Here is a 15682-nt window from a genome sequence, read left to right as displayed (position 1 = left end):
ACAGAAATATAGTTGAGGTAATTTAGCAAATGATACACTCTAAAATGTAACAATATGGAAATTTAGTATATATTTTAATTCCAATAAAATTGGAAATATATTTTATAACTTATCGGTATGTTGTAAACTTTTTCAGCATTCTTGGTATTCAGCATATAAATGCTTACCTCAACCCTTTTAACCTTTATAAAAGTCAATAGTTGTAGAACTTCTGGTTCAGAGACAAACCAGTTCAGTTCATCAGCTTTCATCAAATAAAATACTATTTATTGAAAATGGTGGTATTTTTAATACTCAAATAAACAACTAAGAAAACAAACATTTCATTCCATTCCAATAATAGCTTACTTATCAAGGATCCTTTGGATGGATGGGTGTGTGTACATATATATAAATATGTGTACATATGTATATATACAGATACAAGCAAGTATGTGTGTATCTTTGTTATTGCCTTTGATTTTTTGTATTTTATAAAATTTCTTGCTCTTAGAAGATGTGTCATCATCCTGCAAGAACAGGAGCTCTGCACACTGTATCATAGGAACTGTTATGACATGTCTGTTTCCATAGTAACCACAGCACATAGGGAGAGGTGTCTGTCAGGGACCAATTTACCTCTCCAGACGGACAATGCCACCAAAGGGAGGACATAGTGCTCATAGATCTTAGCTAGGACCAAAAACGGAGCAACAATGAACAAAATAAAACTGTATTAAAAACCAAGGACCATCACAAAAACTGTAACACACGTGAAAAGCTATCTATAAATAAATGTATATACTTCACCACACGTATAGTATTTTCAACTTTGTATTAAACTGATGATCAAAACAAATTTAAAATTTATTAACATTGCTGTGGAAAAAACATTAAATATAGCAGTAAAGTTTATAAGAATACTTAAAAATTTATGGATTAAGAGCAAATGTAGTTGATAATGCCAAAAATAAGACTTTTGGATTCTTTACTTTCTTCAATAAAAATAATGGTGCTCTGGAAATAATTCTGCTGAAATAATATACATGAACTGAAAATCTTTAGCAGCTTTAGCAATTAAAATCACCGAGAAAGATTTCTAAATGGCATTATAACTGGAAATAAAATTTCTCTCATTTTGTTCAAGTTAAACTAACCAGAACATCTTTAATAGTGGGAATTTGGAATCTTTAATAGTGGGAATTTAAAAACTTGCATTCTTAAAAACAGAGCTACAGAGAAATAATTAAGTTATAAAATATTTTAATATAGCAAATAAAAAATGCAGTTTTTATTCAGTGAAATAACCTAAAGCATGATAAAACAAGAAATAAAATCTCAAAATAATTAATTCTTACTCACCAGGTTATTCAATTAAGGACTGAATGACAGAAATATAAAAAATTTTGATAAGAGGGGCATCTGGGTGACTCAGTTAGCTAAGCATCTGACTCTTGGTTTCAGCTCAGGTCATGATCTCATGGCGCATGGGATTGAGTCCTGTGTTGGGCTCTGTACTGACAGCATAGAACATACTTAGGACTCTCTCTTTCCTTCTTCTCTGCCCCTCCCATGCTCACTCTCCCCTCTCTCTCTCTCTCTTTCTCAAACTAAATTAACTTAAAAAAAATTTAGATACAAAAGTACATGTCTTGCAGATTTAGGAGTAATTTTCAAAATGCAGCAGTTTAGTTATTCCAGGTGCCACAAATATATATTTAAAAATAATTTATGTTGACAATGTATGTATATGTCTTTTGTGCATCCACTGAGAACTTAGCTAAAACTCTACACATCAAAAATCAAACAAAGGCTGCCTGTGCCCTGCTTATCTACATCTTCTGTGCTTGGAAACAGCTTGTTCACTGTTAATTATTCTAAAACCTTCTGGGTTACCCCTAGAGAGTTTAAAAACAACATTACATAGATGATTATAAAAAACTTGGAAGGTACTCAATACCTGGGGATTGGATCCATCAAATCCTTCCTCATATATGATGTTCTGGATAAACTGAAGCAGCTTTATGTAGCCATGGGTCAAAGAACTGTTGGTAAGAAGTGGTTCAAATACAGAAATGGACATATTACACATACAATTCAAAATCTAAGCTACAACATGGAGGAAGTAATTAAAATTTATGAGACTACTAAAATATAATATAAAATTAACCCAAATAGTATAAATAATTTAAAAATATAAAGTCAGTACATCCAGGGAATACGTTACAATGCCTTATATTAACTAGCTCAGTGTTCTTGACATCATGGGAAAATAAAAATCTGTGGAGACTGAGATGTCTTAATTATGTCAAGCTTAGTTACCTCCAAGAAAATTAATGATTTAATGAAGCAACCTAAAAGATGAAGCCACTATAGCTTTTCAGGAGTAATCATGGGTAATTAACACATAGTTAATGAACTGCTATGCCAAGTACACCTGAATCAATGTCCTGATCACCTGAGCTCATCTTCCAGAAAAGTTTTAATTTTCTTAGAACAAACTGCTAAAATAATAGTAATTTAAAAATTTGATCTTTTAAGACATGAAGATGAATATATTTCTACTTTGTAAAATGAAATCAATAAAATAAATGTATAAATTTAAGAAGACATTATCTTTCACATGAATATTAGCATTAATGTTACTGTTTTAAAATATTTTAGAAAAATGGGGAGCCTGGTAGGCTTAGTTGGTACAGCATAAGACTCATGATCTTGGGGTTGTGTGTTCAAACCTCACGTTAGGCACAGAGCTTACTTAAAACTTTTTTTTACAAACGTTATAAAACACCTCAAAGAAAATATAGTTACAATGAAGAAAATCTGGTTTAACATTGTCTGAATTTAATATTCTTGATAACGGACAACCTGTGTGCTATGGCTGAACATTAAAAGTCATGATAATGAGGATCTGGAACATAGCTATTTCATAGACATTTCAGTAACTAATGCTGTAAAAGCTGTGGGTGACCTTAAAAATACAAAAGTATTTGCTCTACCATGATCCTAAGTAAAGCAATCACACATGCAGAATAAATGACCTAAAGAAAAAGTGAAATATAATTTGAAGCACACATGCAACAATAAAGAACATAAGAAGTTAGGAAAAGTAGCAGATTACTTAGTGTGCAAAATCAATGGTAGGTTGTTCAATAAAAATATATGCACATCTCTGCAAATATTTTATTGAACAGCAACATCTAGCCCCAAAGCAACTAACAAGAAAGAAAGAAAGAAAGAAAGAAAGAAAGAAAGAAAGAAAAGAAAAGAAAGAAAGAAAACCAAGAGAAAAGAATGCTGTTATATGCAGGTCGCCTGGGTGGCTCAGTTGGTTAAGTGTCTGACTTTGGCTCAGGTCATGATCTTGCAGTTCATGAGTGTGAGACACATCGGTCTCTGTGCTGACGGCTCAGAGGCTGGAGCTTGTTTCAGATTCTGTTTCCCTCTTTCTCTGCCCTCCCCCCTTCACACTGTCTCTATCTCTCAAATATAAATAAACATTAAAAAAGATTATTAAAAAAAAAGAATGCTGTTATATGCAAAACAAATATGGCTCCAGTTGAAGGTTTTCGCAGTATGGTTATTTCTCATATATCTCCATTTTGGATGAAGATACATTGGATCACATGGTCACATTTTTCCAGTTTCATGAGTCTATAAATGTGTCTATGAAAAATGAAATTCCGTAAAGACAGTGATGCAACTATTTCATAAATATATGGATATTTATATGTATATATATATAAATACATAAATATATATGAATAAATAAGTAACATATTTGTCCTGGGTAGCTCAACTTTCAGAATACAGTGCTGCTGTTTGAATTCCTGCATATTCAATTCTTATCTGGGTCAATTAGATTTGCACTCTGTTCCAAGGTCCCAGATTATGAAATGAATTTCAGCCAACCATTTGATGAATGTCAGTATGGGTTAAAGGAGGGTGGAACAAGAATATAGCCAGTTCATTCTAATCCACCAATAATGAATCTACCCAAGACCATTATTATTGCATATATTACAAAAAGTTTCTTAAACATTTTTCCTTCTGCCCCAAATTGTTCAATAATAAAATTTGTCTTAAGTGCATGGTAGTAAATTTACTATGTGAGGTACTTTATAAAACACCACATACATAAATTACTTCTTAGTTTTTTGTTGCCACTGTTCAACCAATACAATCAATTATTTATTTCATATTCTCCCATTCTGATAGTAACCATAGTAAAGCTAAGATTCTCTTCAAAAGTGGTGGAGAGATTTGATATCAGAACAAAAACAAAGACATAAAGCCAATACATCTTAATCTCTTTCCTTATTTATCACTAACATAAAACAATCCAATCACCAACAATGCTCAGAACTTTACAAGCAATAAATTTCCCCAAACTAATTAGATTTCTAGGACAATAAACACTCTGATAACAAAATTAAATGGGAAAAAGACAATACATTTAGGTATATAAATTGATAATATTCATTTATGATGCATGGGTTATAGCATTTAAAATTGAACTAGTTTATATGGTATTGATATTAAACTACTACTAAGTATTATTAATCTCCATGAGATACATTTCCTTGTCAGCAATACTTATAATAATCAGTAAAAGATAAAAATATCTTCTATTGTCATCTAAAATTTTTTTAAGTTAAACCCCTTTAATTTTGAGGCTATTGTCTTTTTTTGTTGCTTTTTAGCAGTAGAGTAACTTATAAACCAGGAGTTGGCAGAAGGAAATCTAGTTACAAATATGTCCCTGTCCTCCTTATTAATGTTTCCAGGCATTTAACGAAGGTTAGCTTATCAAAGTATTTAAAACATGTCCCAAAGACAGCACATTTCAAATCATGTGTATTATTTTAGCCAATTTTCTTAATTTTCAACAACTTATATGGTAAAATGATCTAACTTGATACCACAGTTTCTCTTTAAAACTATAACATATAAAGAACGTAAAAACAATTATTAGAACTTTAATTTTTATCTTTAAAATACTAAGCATTTAAAATTTTTTTCAGTTAAAAAATAAAATTGTTCCATATACCTGCTTTAATTACCATGTTTTTTATAGTTTATTTCTTCATAATAATATTAAACATGTATAAAAGGGGTCTAATGACACAAAATGTAAATCTATATTCTGATGACCAAGTTCTACATCTTTTTTAAATTGATAGGAAAAAATGAGACTTTTGTACCTATCACTTCTCCCCCTGCCCCAATTTTCAGCAAGAGGTCTGACAGACATTTGTACCAGAGAACTTCAATTTCTATCAACAAATGGTAATGGTTTTTCCATGAAAAGTAATTTTGTCAATCTCATTAAGAAAGATAAAAACAATCTGCTGTAATATAGCTAGCTGTAGGTATAGATGTAGTATATCTAGAAAAGAAATCAAGCAGATAATAAAGAGCAGTTAAGTACCTTATAGTTTCTCAAAGAATGAACAAAGCAATACTTACAAAAGTCTCAATGTAATCAAAGAATAAATGTAACAACAACAAAAAAGCTTGGATAACAAAAGACAAGATTTTATTTGTGAAAAGATAAGATTATAACAATAAAATTATGTATATATGGAATAAATATCAAGATCTGAGTTCTAGGTCTATATCAGCAATTATAGCTAAATGGGTGATAATGAGGCAAAGTATTTAATTTTTCTGTTCTGGGCCTCAAAATTTGCTCATATGACAGAGTTGCACTAGATAATTTCTCTTGTCCTTCCTAATTTAAAATTAATGGCTCAAGACTGATTTTTCTTTTTCTTAAGACTGATTTTTCTCATTAAAATGCTTAATTGCTGGATTTTAAAAAATAACAACTTTTGATGCATTTAAATATTGATTTAGCCACTTGAAAGAAATACTTAGGAAGAAAAACTGTTATCACTCCCAATTAGGATTAATTTAAAGTGAAGATTTTTGATATTATTATGCAAATCATTCAGAAAATATGACTTGTATTACCAAAATTCTATTTATACATATATTTCAAATATTCATTTATGACAAACAGTAAGATATACTCACAGGGCAGTAGGTGCAATATCAAATGTCTCAACTAATTGTGCAAAATGGTTTGCTGAGCTAAAGTTATATTAGCATATAATTTGCATGTGACTATCTAGACTGTGAAGTCTATTCACAACTAATTTTCAAGTTAAAAATTCCATTACTACTACCCTGAAGACTGTCACTGATTTTCCTTTTCTGATGCTTTTCAACCTAACAACACTGAGTTTGATTCTCTTCACCATGAATACTTAACTAAGAGTAGAACATATAGAGGCTAGAAATGCAAGGAGAGAAATGACTAGCACAGACCTCTGAGTCATAGCTGGGAAAATACTAAGAACATGAGGATGCAAGAATTGCATGCATAGGCCAAATAATCCACTGTCAGATAGAGATACTATCTCTAGTTGAGAGAGGTTATAGTGTTTCATGAAAAATAATTCAGTTCAACATTAGTCTGATTTCCTTTACTTACTAATGTAAATAAGTGATTAGATTATGCCTCCTACTACCCATCATTGTTTCTGTCATCTCTCCAACTCTGGGTCATTAATTATCTTTCGAACATGCTGGCCTTTCAGTTTCTTGATCACTTCTCTCCCAATTATCTCCATCCTACCTATGGTGCTCACTCTTTTTTTTGTTTGTTTGTTTTTAAGTAGGCTTCATGCCTAGAGCAGAGTCCAACACGGGCTTGAACTGTTATAACAGCTTCACTGGAATGATGTTGGTGTAAGCCTAATTGGAGTGGTTTTAAGTGAAAATGTAAGGGAAGGAATTGGAGATACCAAATATTAGAAAACTCGAGGAGTTCTGGTGCAGAAAAATAGAATAGTATCTGGCAGAGGAAGTGGGATGGGAGATGTTTTTAGTTTCTTAAAAGGAAGAGATAAGAGTATGTTTATATATTATAGAATGCATCCAGTAGAAAGGAAAAGTTAATGGTACAGGAGAGAGATGGAAGAATTGCTAGAGTGACATCCTAGGGGATGAGGTCTGTGAGCAAGCAGGGGTTCTGTTTGAACTCATGACCCTGAAATCAACACTTGAGCTGAGATCAAGGGTCGGACACTCAAAGGACTGAGGCACACAGGTGCCTCTATGGTGCTCCCTTTTATGATCATACCTTAGACCTTGCCATTATCAATAACTGCTATACCTATTTAATCTCAGTTCGTGCTCTCTCCTCCCCACAACCATCACTTCCTATCTTCCCTAGAGTCCATATGTAATCTTTTGACCACACTGAAACCTCCATACCATTGCCTACCACCTCGTCACTCCCCTTGATACACTCTTTCAACTATTTAACCATCTTGATTCATGATCAAATCTTGTTCCTACTTCCTTGCTCTTTTCTTGCTTTGTCTCACTTGCTCAGCAAAACTGTTAGGCTAAATTTAACTCTTTGCCCACTCCACATTTGCCTCATTACAGCTAAAAGTGGTGGGAGAAATGGCCCCATCTAAGTGGACTGGTCTCACTGTAAATTCATGACCTCAAACTTCAATAGGCCTTTAGTATAGGTGTTTAAATAGTTTACTTATTGTGGTGCCTGGCTGGCTCAGTCGGTACTGTATCTCTTAATCTCAGGGTTGTGAGTTCAAGCTCCACATTGGGTATAGAGTTTGCTTATAAAAAAAAGTTTAATGAGTAGTTCACCTATGGTAACGTGGGGAAAGACAGTATTCTGTTGGTACAGATGCTGATGGGTGGCAAATGTAGTAATAGGTGTCTCTGCTGGTTTTATCTGTTTTCTCAGTGAAAGGTCATAAGCTAAGAATAAAGACTGGTAAGTATATTACAGGTTTGTATAAAAAAAGAGAAAGTATAAAAAAGTCATTGTGGAGGGTGAGACTGTGTTAGCCATTTGTATTTATCTTTGGAGAAATGTCTGTTCAAGTCCTTTGCCCAGATTCTAATCAGGCTATTTGTTGTTGAGTTGTAGTTCTTAATATATTCTGCATATTAATTCCTTATCAGATAAAAGATTTTCTCCCATTACTTAGGCTGCCCTTTTGCTGAGGTGATTGTGTCTTTGGATGCACAGAAGTGTTTAAGTTTGAAGTAGTCCCATTTGTCTATTTTTGCTTTTTTTTTTTTTGCCTGTGCTTTTGGTGTTATATCCAAGAAATAACTGTCAAATACAATGTCATGAAGATTTTTGCCTTTGTTTTCTTTTAAAACGTGTATAGTGTGTGGTCTTATGGATAGGACTTTTGTCCATTTTGAGTTAATTTTTATTTTTATTTTTTATTTTTTTATTTTTTTTTTTAACATTTATTTATTTTTGAGACAGAGAGAGACAGAGCATGAACGGGGGAGGGGCAGAGAGAGAGGGAGACACAGAATCGGAAACAGGCTCCAGGCTCTGAGCCATCAGCCCAGAGCCCGACGCGGGGCTCGAACTCGCCGACCGCGAGATCGTGACCTGGCTGAAGTCGTACGCTTAACCGACTGCGCCACCCAGGCGCCCCAATCACCCATAATTTAAACACTCGGAGATCATGACTATTAGGCTGTTGATGCAAATCTTTACAGAATACTTTCTACATACATATATCATATATTACATATATTATATTTTTTCTAACCCACTTTGTTTTTATTCTCACTTTGCATGCAAGGTACTTCATTAGGTGGATATAACATAGTTTATTCAACCCATCTATACCCACAATTCTTAGGTTATCTCCAGATTTTCAGTATTACACACAAATTATGGTAAGAATTCTTGTACACACATCTTTGTTAACTTGTATCATTATTTCTTTAAGAATGGGAAATGGGATGATGGCAACAATGATAATGTACACTCCAACTTTTGATATCCTTTCTTAGGATTGTTTTAACAATGTACACTCCTATAGTTAACATGAGTGATAACCACATCATCTTTAACACAGGGTATTATCATTTTAAATATCTGATAGCTGAAAAATGGTTTTTGTTTACATTTCTTTGATCATTAGTAAGGCTTATTAGCTATTTTTGTTTCTTCTTTCAAGAACATCCCATTGTTATCTTTTCCCCATTTTGTATTAGGATATTCAACTTGTTAGCAGTTTAAAAATTCTCTAAATTTGCTAAAAATATTAACATATATGTACATATATGCGTTTGTTTTTTAAATTTTGAAACAATCTTAAACTTATAGAAAAATTGCAAACATAGAAAAAAAAATTTTTCTGCTCCACTAGAGGATAAGTTGCTGACATTGATGACCCGTCACTTCCTAATTATTTAGGTTATGATTCCTACAAACATTCTTCTACATAACAATAATATAACCACCTGACTTAAGATATTGGTATAATTTGGAAATTGTTACTACCATCTGACACTCAGAGCCCATTCAAGTTTTGCCACTTGTCCCAATATAATCCTTTACAGCAAAGGACTCAGTTGAAAATCACATGTTGCATTCACTTATCATGTCTCTTTTCAGTCTTCTTCAATCTGTAAGTGCCTTAGACTTTCTTGACTCTTACGGTCTTGACAGTTTTGAGGATTACAGGCCAGGTATTTGGTAGAATGCTCCCAATTTGGGTTTGTTTGGTATTTCCTTATGATTATTAGATTTAAATTATGTATGTTTGGTAGAAATACCACAGGAGCATTCCTGAATTCTCAACGCATATTATCAGATGATACATGATTTCAATTTGCCCCATAACTGCTGACATTAACTTGATTAAAGTTATGTCTGTCAGGCTTCTGTACCATATAATTATTCTTTCCCTTTTGTAGTCAATAAATATTTTGTGAGAAGGTACTCTGTGGTTATGTAAATATCTTTTTCCTCAATAACTTATTTATTCATTCATTTATTTGCATCAATATGTACTCATGGCTTCCTGCTTCATTAAATGGGTTATAATCCACTTACTATCGTTATTTATTCTGATGCTCAAAATTTTACCTATTTGTCCAGTGGGAACTCCTTTGAGCTGGCTTCTGTATCCTTTTGACATGCCCTGCCCTGACCTCATCATTCTTTAAGCACTTCTAAACATAAAAAAGACATTACAGGTGTCTCCTTATCTTTCCTTTGAATTGAAAACATTTTTTTCTTTTTTTAAAGTAGGCTCCACCCCCAATGTGGGGCTTGAACTCATGACCGTGAGATCAAGAGTCAGATGCTCTACCGACTGAGGCACCCCTCTTTGTCTTTCCTGTGAATCAAACATTTCTCCAAACAGTCTTGAGTCCTTCATATGGAGAATAGTATTTAGATCTGATCACTAGATATAGTTTTTGCCATTTTCCCACTCCAAGAATTTAAGGCATTCTATTTTCTTCCTATACTTCTATAATTTCAATTACTATATTTAAATCTTTAATTTTTGGAAATATAGTTTGATGTGAAATATGAAAAATGGATTTCACTATATTATTCCCAAGTGATTAGGCTTTCCCCACTTATTTGAAATACCTCCCCATTACAAAAATGATGTTTGTTCATCATAAAAATTCAAAGACATAAAACATACAAAGAATAGGAAAAATACCAAAACCCACTACCCAGAAGTGAACACTGTTAACATTATGATGAACATCCTCTCTGACATCTCTCTGTACCAGCCCTTTCTTCTCTTACTGAGAGAAACTAATGTGGGATATTGAGAAGTATGCTGATAAAAATGTTTTTCATTGTGAAGAATATTTTACCGATACACAAATATAAGCAGGGTTATAAGAACTATGTACATATTTGTTTAATTTTGACATTTCTCTCACAGCCTTTCATATACTACATATATTATGAGTTTCTAAAATGGTCTTAGAAGGAAATTTACTTTGAGCCTTTCGTGAGCTTCTCTGACCACATATCATTAAAATTTTGGAACCTAAATTGACATCTCCTGAATTAGTATTAGAAAAGAATTTGGGATTGGCTATATAAAATTTTATATACCATATATCCCATTACTAAAATCTGCTTTTTCACTTTATTATATCTTGGATGCTAAGCCCACCTCAACTCTCTTATGCAGAAAACACTGCTGCAGAAATCACCTGCTAGAACCACTACTACAGTCTTTGCGACTAGCATCAGCTGTAGACCTTAATAAAAGCCACGCCCCCACCACCCTCCGAAGAGTATTTCTCTTGAAAGGCAACAGGCACTTGAGCCCAAATAAAGCTGTAGTTTATATACCTTTCCTCAACATTTGAAAGATTTGATTGGTATTCTCTTTGTTCTCCAGTGTAACTTTCAAACCACTCCTCCTCCTTCACTTTCTGGTAAAACAAAACAAACAAACAAATATCCATGCTTTTTTACATCTAACCAATTCCAACCATTCCCCTTTTTAAGCTGCTGTCTTTATCAAGCTCCTGGACATTTTCCTCTATCAACTGAAGATACTACATGGTTTACAGTTCTAATTCAAACATCTTATTCTCAATCAACACTTCTGATCTTAGTAACTTGCTTTGTCCATTTACCCCCACTATTAAGATTAGTAAGTCCACTACCAGTCCACTGTCCCTTTTCTCCTCATATATCAACAGCAGTTGTCTTCAATTCATTTTCTTAGCCATAGAGTTTGTGATCGATCACATGTTTACTTTTTAATACTTAAACTCCTTCTGTTGCCTGCACCTGGCAAAACTTCAATCCTGCCTGCACCAGGAATCTTATCACAGTGCAAGAAAGTCACACAACCTGACAGGCCTATAAATATTTGATACTTCTCTAGTTGGTGTATTCTTCCAGTCCATGAAACAACCATTTCAAACCTTCCCCATTTAACCCAAATTCCTAACAGGTAACTAACTGTTCCTCAGTGGATGACCCTGCCTATTATTCACTGAGTAAAGAGAAGACCTCGGTCCATACCTTCAACACTACTCAGGATCCTGACTCCAACCCTACAAACCTATTTGTTTGTATCTACACTGTTCTCTTCTTATTCCTTTCCCTCCTTCCCTCCAGTGGAGGAAATGTTACTACATCTTAATGGCCCATCCCTGGCCTTGAGTGGCTTGGGAATTCTGCCAAATTGTTTAGTAATTTGCCTAATGCCATACAAATAGAAACCATTACTTCCTTTTCTAATCTCCATCGATTCTCTCTCTATTCAATTTTTCTCATTTACATTAAAATAGAACAAAACAACAAAAACCTGTTGCTTCCTAAATCTCCTCCAATTATTGCTTTTTCTCTGTCCCCCATGAACAAATTTATTATGAGAATATGACCTCACCTATCTCACAGAACACATCTTCCTTATAGCTCTATTACTCTATTTCACAACATGATCTTTCAATTCCTTTGAACACACTAAGTCTTTCCTTAACACACTGGCTATTCCTCCAGAATATTTCTTGACCTTTGTAGGATGGCCTTCTTATCTTCAGGTCTCAGCTCAAAAGATTCCTTTTCAGAGAGACCATACCTGAACACAACTCAAAGCATATCCCTCTACCCCCTCATATAACTTGTGGAAAATGTTCTTTTTTCCTTATATTACTTATCACAACTCCTAATGACATATACATTTATTTACTTGGCTTTAAAAATTTTTTTGTGTGCTTTCTCACTAAACACTACACATGGTCAAGAATAACAGCTGCTTTGTTTACTGCAATAAACCTGGAGTTTAGCATTATGTTAGGCTCATAAAAGGTGCTCAGGTTCATAGAAGGTGTTCATGTCAGAGAATGTTCCAAAGAATATTGCTGGACATATGTTTTTTTTAACATCAGTAAATGACACCATCCTAGTTCTATTGTCTGAAACCTGGAAAGCATTCTTGATATTCCCTTTACTCTTTCCCCAACCTCAATGAGATCAAAGAGATTAGAGCAGTAGCTAGCAATCATATTACATAAGTACATGTAGGGCCCTGGGGCCTTATAATATCTCTGTTAGAATGTGGGTTTATTATTCTGAGATTGTAAGTCATTGGAAGGTTTGAGCCAGAGTAGTGATAAGAACTGACTTATGTTGTAAAATGGTGCTGTTTAACAAGATCAGCCACTAATCATATATAGCTACTTACATTTAAGTTAATTAAATTAAAATAAAATAACTCTTCTTTAAATATTTGGTAGAATTTGCCTGTGAAGCCACCTGGCCCTGGACTGTTGTTTGTTAGGATTTTTTTTCTTGATTGCTGATTCAATTTCTTTGTTACATATTTATTGATCTTGCTCATCTTTTCAATTTCTTCCCGTTTTACTTTTGGTAGTTTATATGCTTCTAGGAATTTATCCATTTGTTCCAAGTTGTTCAATTTGTTGGCATACAGTTGTTCACAATATTATCTTATAATTGTTTGTATTTCTGTGGTGTTGGTTGTTATTTCTCCTATCTCATTTGTGACTTTATTTATTGGGTCCTTTCTCTTTTCTTTTTGATAAGTCTGGCTAGAGGTTTATCACTTTTATTAATTTTTTCAAATAACAGGTGCCTGGTTTCATTGATCTGTTTTATTTAAAAAAATTTTTTTAGTTTCTATCATTTATTATTATAAATGATCTTTATTATTATAAAGATTATATTATTATTATATAAATATATAAAGATTATATAAAGATTATTAAATATATAATTAATATTTTATAATATTATTAAATTATATATTTATATTTTATTAAATATATAAAAATTATATAAAGATTATTATTATTATAAATGATCTTTATTATTATAAAGATTATAAATGATCTTTATTATTACCTTCCTTCTGCTGGATTTAGGCTTCATTTGTTGTTTGTTTTCTAGTTCAGTTAGGTGTAAGGTTAGATTATTTATCTGAGATTTTTCTTGCTTCTTGAGGTAGGTCTATATTGCTGTATACATCCCTCTTACCGCTTTTGCTGCATTCCAAAGGTTTTGGACCATTGTGTATTTTCATTTTCTTTTGTTTCCATGTATTTTTTAATTTCTATTTTGATATTCTGGTTGACCCATTTATTGTTTAGTAGCATGTTGTTTAACCTCCAATATTTGTGGTCTTTCCAAATTTTTTCTTGTGGTTGACTTCTAGTTTCACAGATTTGTGATCACAAAAAGTGCATGGTATGATTTGTATCTTTTTATACTTGCTGAGGTCTGATTTCTGACCTAACATGTGATCTATTCAGGGGAATGTCTCCCATGTGCAGTTGAAAAGAACGTGTATTCTGCTGTATTAGGATGGAATGTTCTGAATATATCTGGTAAGTCCATCTGGTTCAGTGTGTCATTCAAAGCCATTGTTTTCTTGTTTCTTTTATGCTTAGATGATCTGTCCATTGATGTAAGTGGGGTGTTAAAGTCCCCTATTAGTATTGTGTTATTATCAATCAGTTCTTTATGTTTGTTATTAATTGTTTCATATATTTGGGCCCTCCCATGTTGGGTGCACAAGTATTTATGATTGTTATGTCTTCTTGTTGGATTGTCCCTTTATGATTATATAATACTCTTCTTTGTCTCTTTTTACAGTCTTTAAAGTCTAGTTTATCTGATACAAATATTGTTACTACAGCTTTCTTTAGACACATTTGCATTATAAATGATTCTTCACACCCTCACTTTCAATCTGCAGGTGTTTTTAGGTCTAAAATGAGTGTCTTGTAGGCAACATATAGATCAATCTTGTTTTTTGTTTTTTGTTTTTGTTTTTGTTTTATCCATTATGACATTCTATGTTGTATGATTGGAGTGAGTAGTGGTCCAGTAACATTCAAAGTAGTTATTGATAGATATGTATTTATTACCTTTTTATTACTTGTATTGTCATCGTTTCTGAAGATTTTCTCTGATATGTATTCTGCTCAAACTATTCCAAAGATGCAAAAAAGGGAAGAAAACTTACAAATTCATTCTATGAGGCCAGATTACCCTAATACCAAAACCAGGTAAAGACTCCACCAGAAAAGAGAACTACAGGCCAATATACATGATAAACACGGATGCAAAAATTCTCAATAAATCACTAGCAAACTGAATCCAACAATACATTTAAAAACTCATGCACCAAAATCATGTGGTATTCATTCCTGGATTGCAAGGGTGTTCAATATTTGCAAATAATCAACATGATACATCATGTTAATACAAGAAAGGGTAAGGATTATATGATCATTTCAATGGATGCAGAAAAAGCATTTGACAAAGTACAACATCTATTCATGATAAAAATTCTCAGCAGGGGCACCTGGGTGGCTCAGTTGGTTGAGCGTCTGACTTTGGCTCAGGTCACAATCTTGCAGCTTGTGAGTTCAAGCTCCACATTGGGCTCACTGCTGTTAGCGCAGAACCACTTTGGATCCTCTGTACCCCTCTCTCTGACCTTCCCCCACTTGCATTCTCTCAAAAATAAATAAAACATAAAAAAAAAAGCCTCTCAGCAAAGTAGGTTTAGAGAGAACATACTTCAACATAATAAAGACCATGCATGAAAAACCCACAGTGAACATCATACCCAGTGGTAAATAACTGAGAGCTTTTCCCCTAAGGTAAGACAAAGATGTCCATTCTCATCACTTTTCTTCAACATCGTACTGGAAGTCCTAGCCATAGCAATCAGACAACAAAAAGAAATAAAAGGCATCCAAATCAATAAGGAAGAAGTAAAACTTTCCCTATTTGCAGATGATATGATACTACATAGAGAAAACCCTAAAGTCTCTAACAAAAACTACTAGAATTGACAATTGAATTCAGTAAAATCACAGGATA

At 33.1% G+C, this 15682-nt stretch overlaps 1 protein-coding gene across 1 annotated transcript in view; it reads right to left on the bottom strand.

The window, feature by feature from the left end:
* The window catches only part of ELP4 (elongator acetyltransferase complex subunit 4), a 244620-nt gene that overhangs the window by 156601 nt on the left and 72337 nt on the right, over positions 1 to 15682 (bottom strand). Inside the window, exon 6 of the mRNA XM_047823524.1 lies at positions 1940 to 2024. Within this exon, the coding sequence (XP_047679480.1) occupies positions 1940 to 2024 (85 nt within the window). The remainder of the gene's footprint in view (positions 1 to 1939; positions 2025 to 15682) is intronic.

The sequence above is a fragment of the Prionailurus viverrinus genome, chromosome D1, assembly GCF_022837055.1.
Source record: "Prionailurus viverrinus isolate Anna chromosome D1, UM_Priviv_1.0, whole genome shotgun sequence".
Lineage (NCBI taxonomy): Eukaryota > Metazoa > Chordata > Mammalia > Carnivora > Felidae > Prionailurus > Prionailurus viverrinus.
Note: the sequence above shows the minus strand (reverse complement) of the source record. Positions and strands in the feature narration are given on the sequence as shown.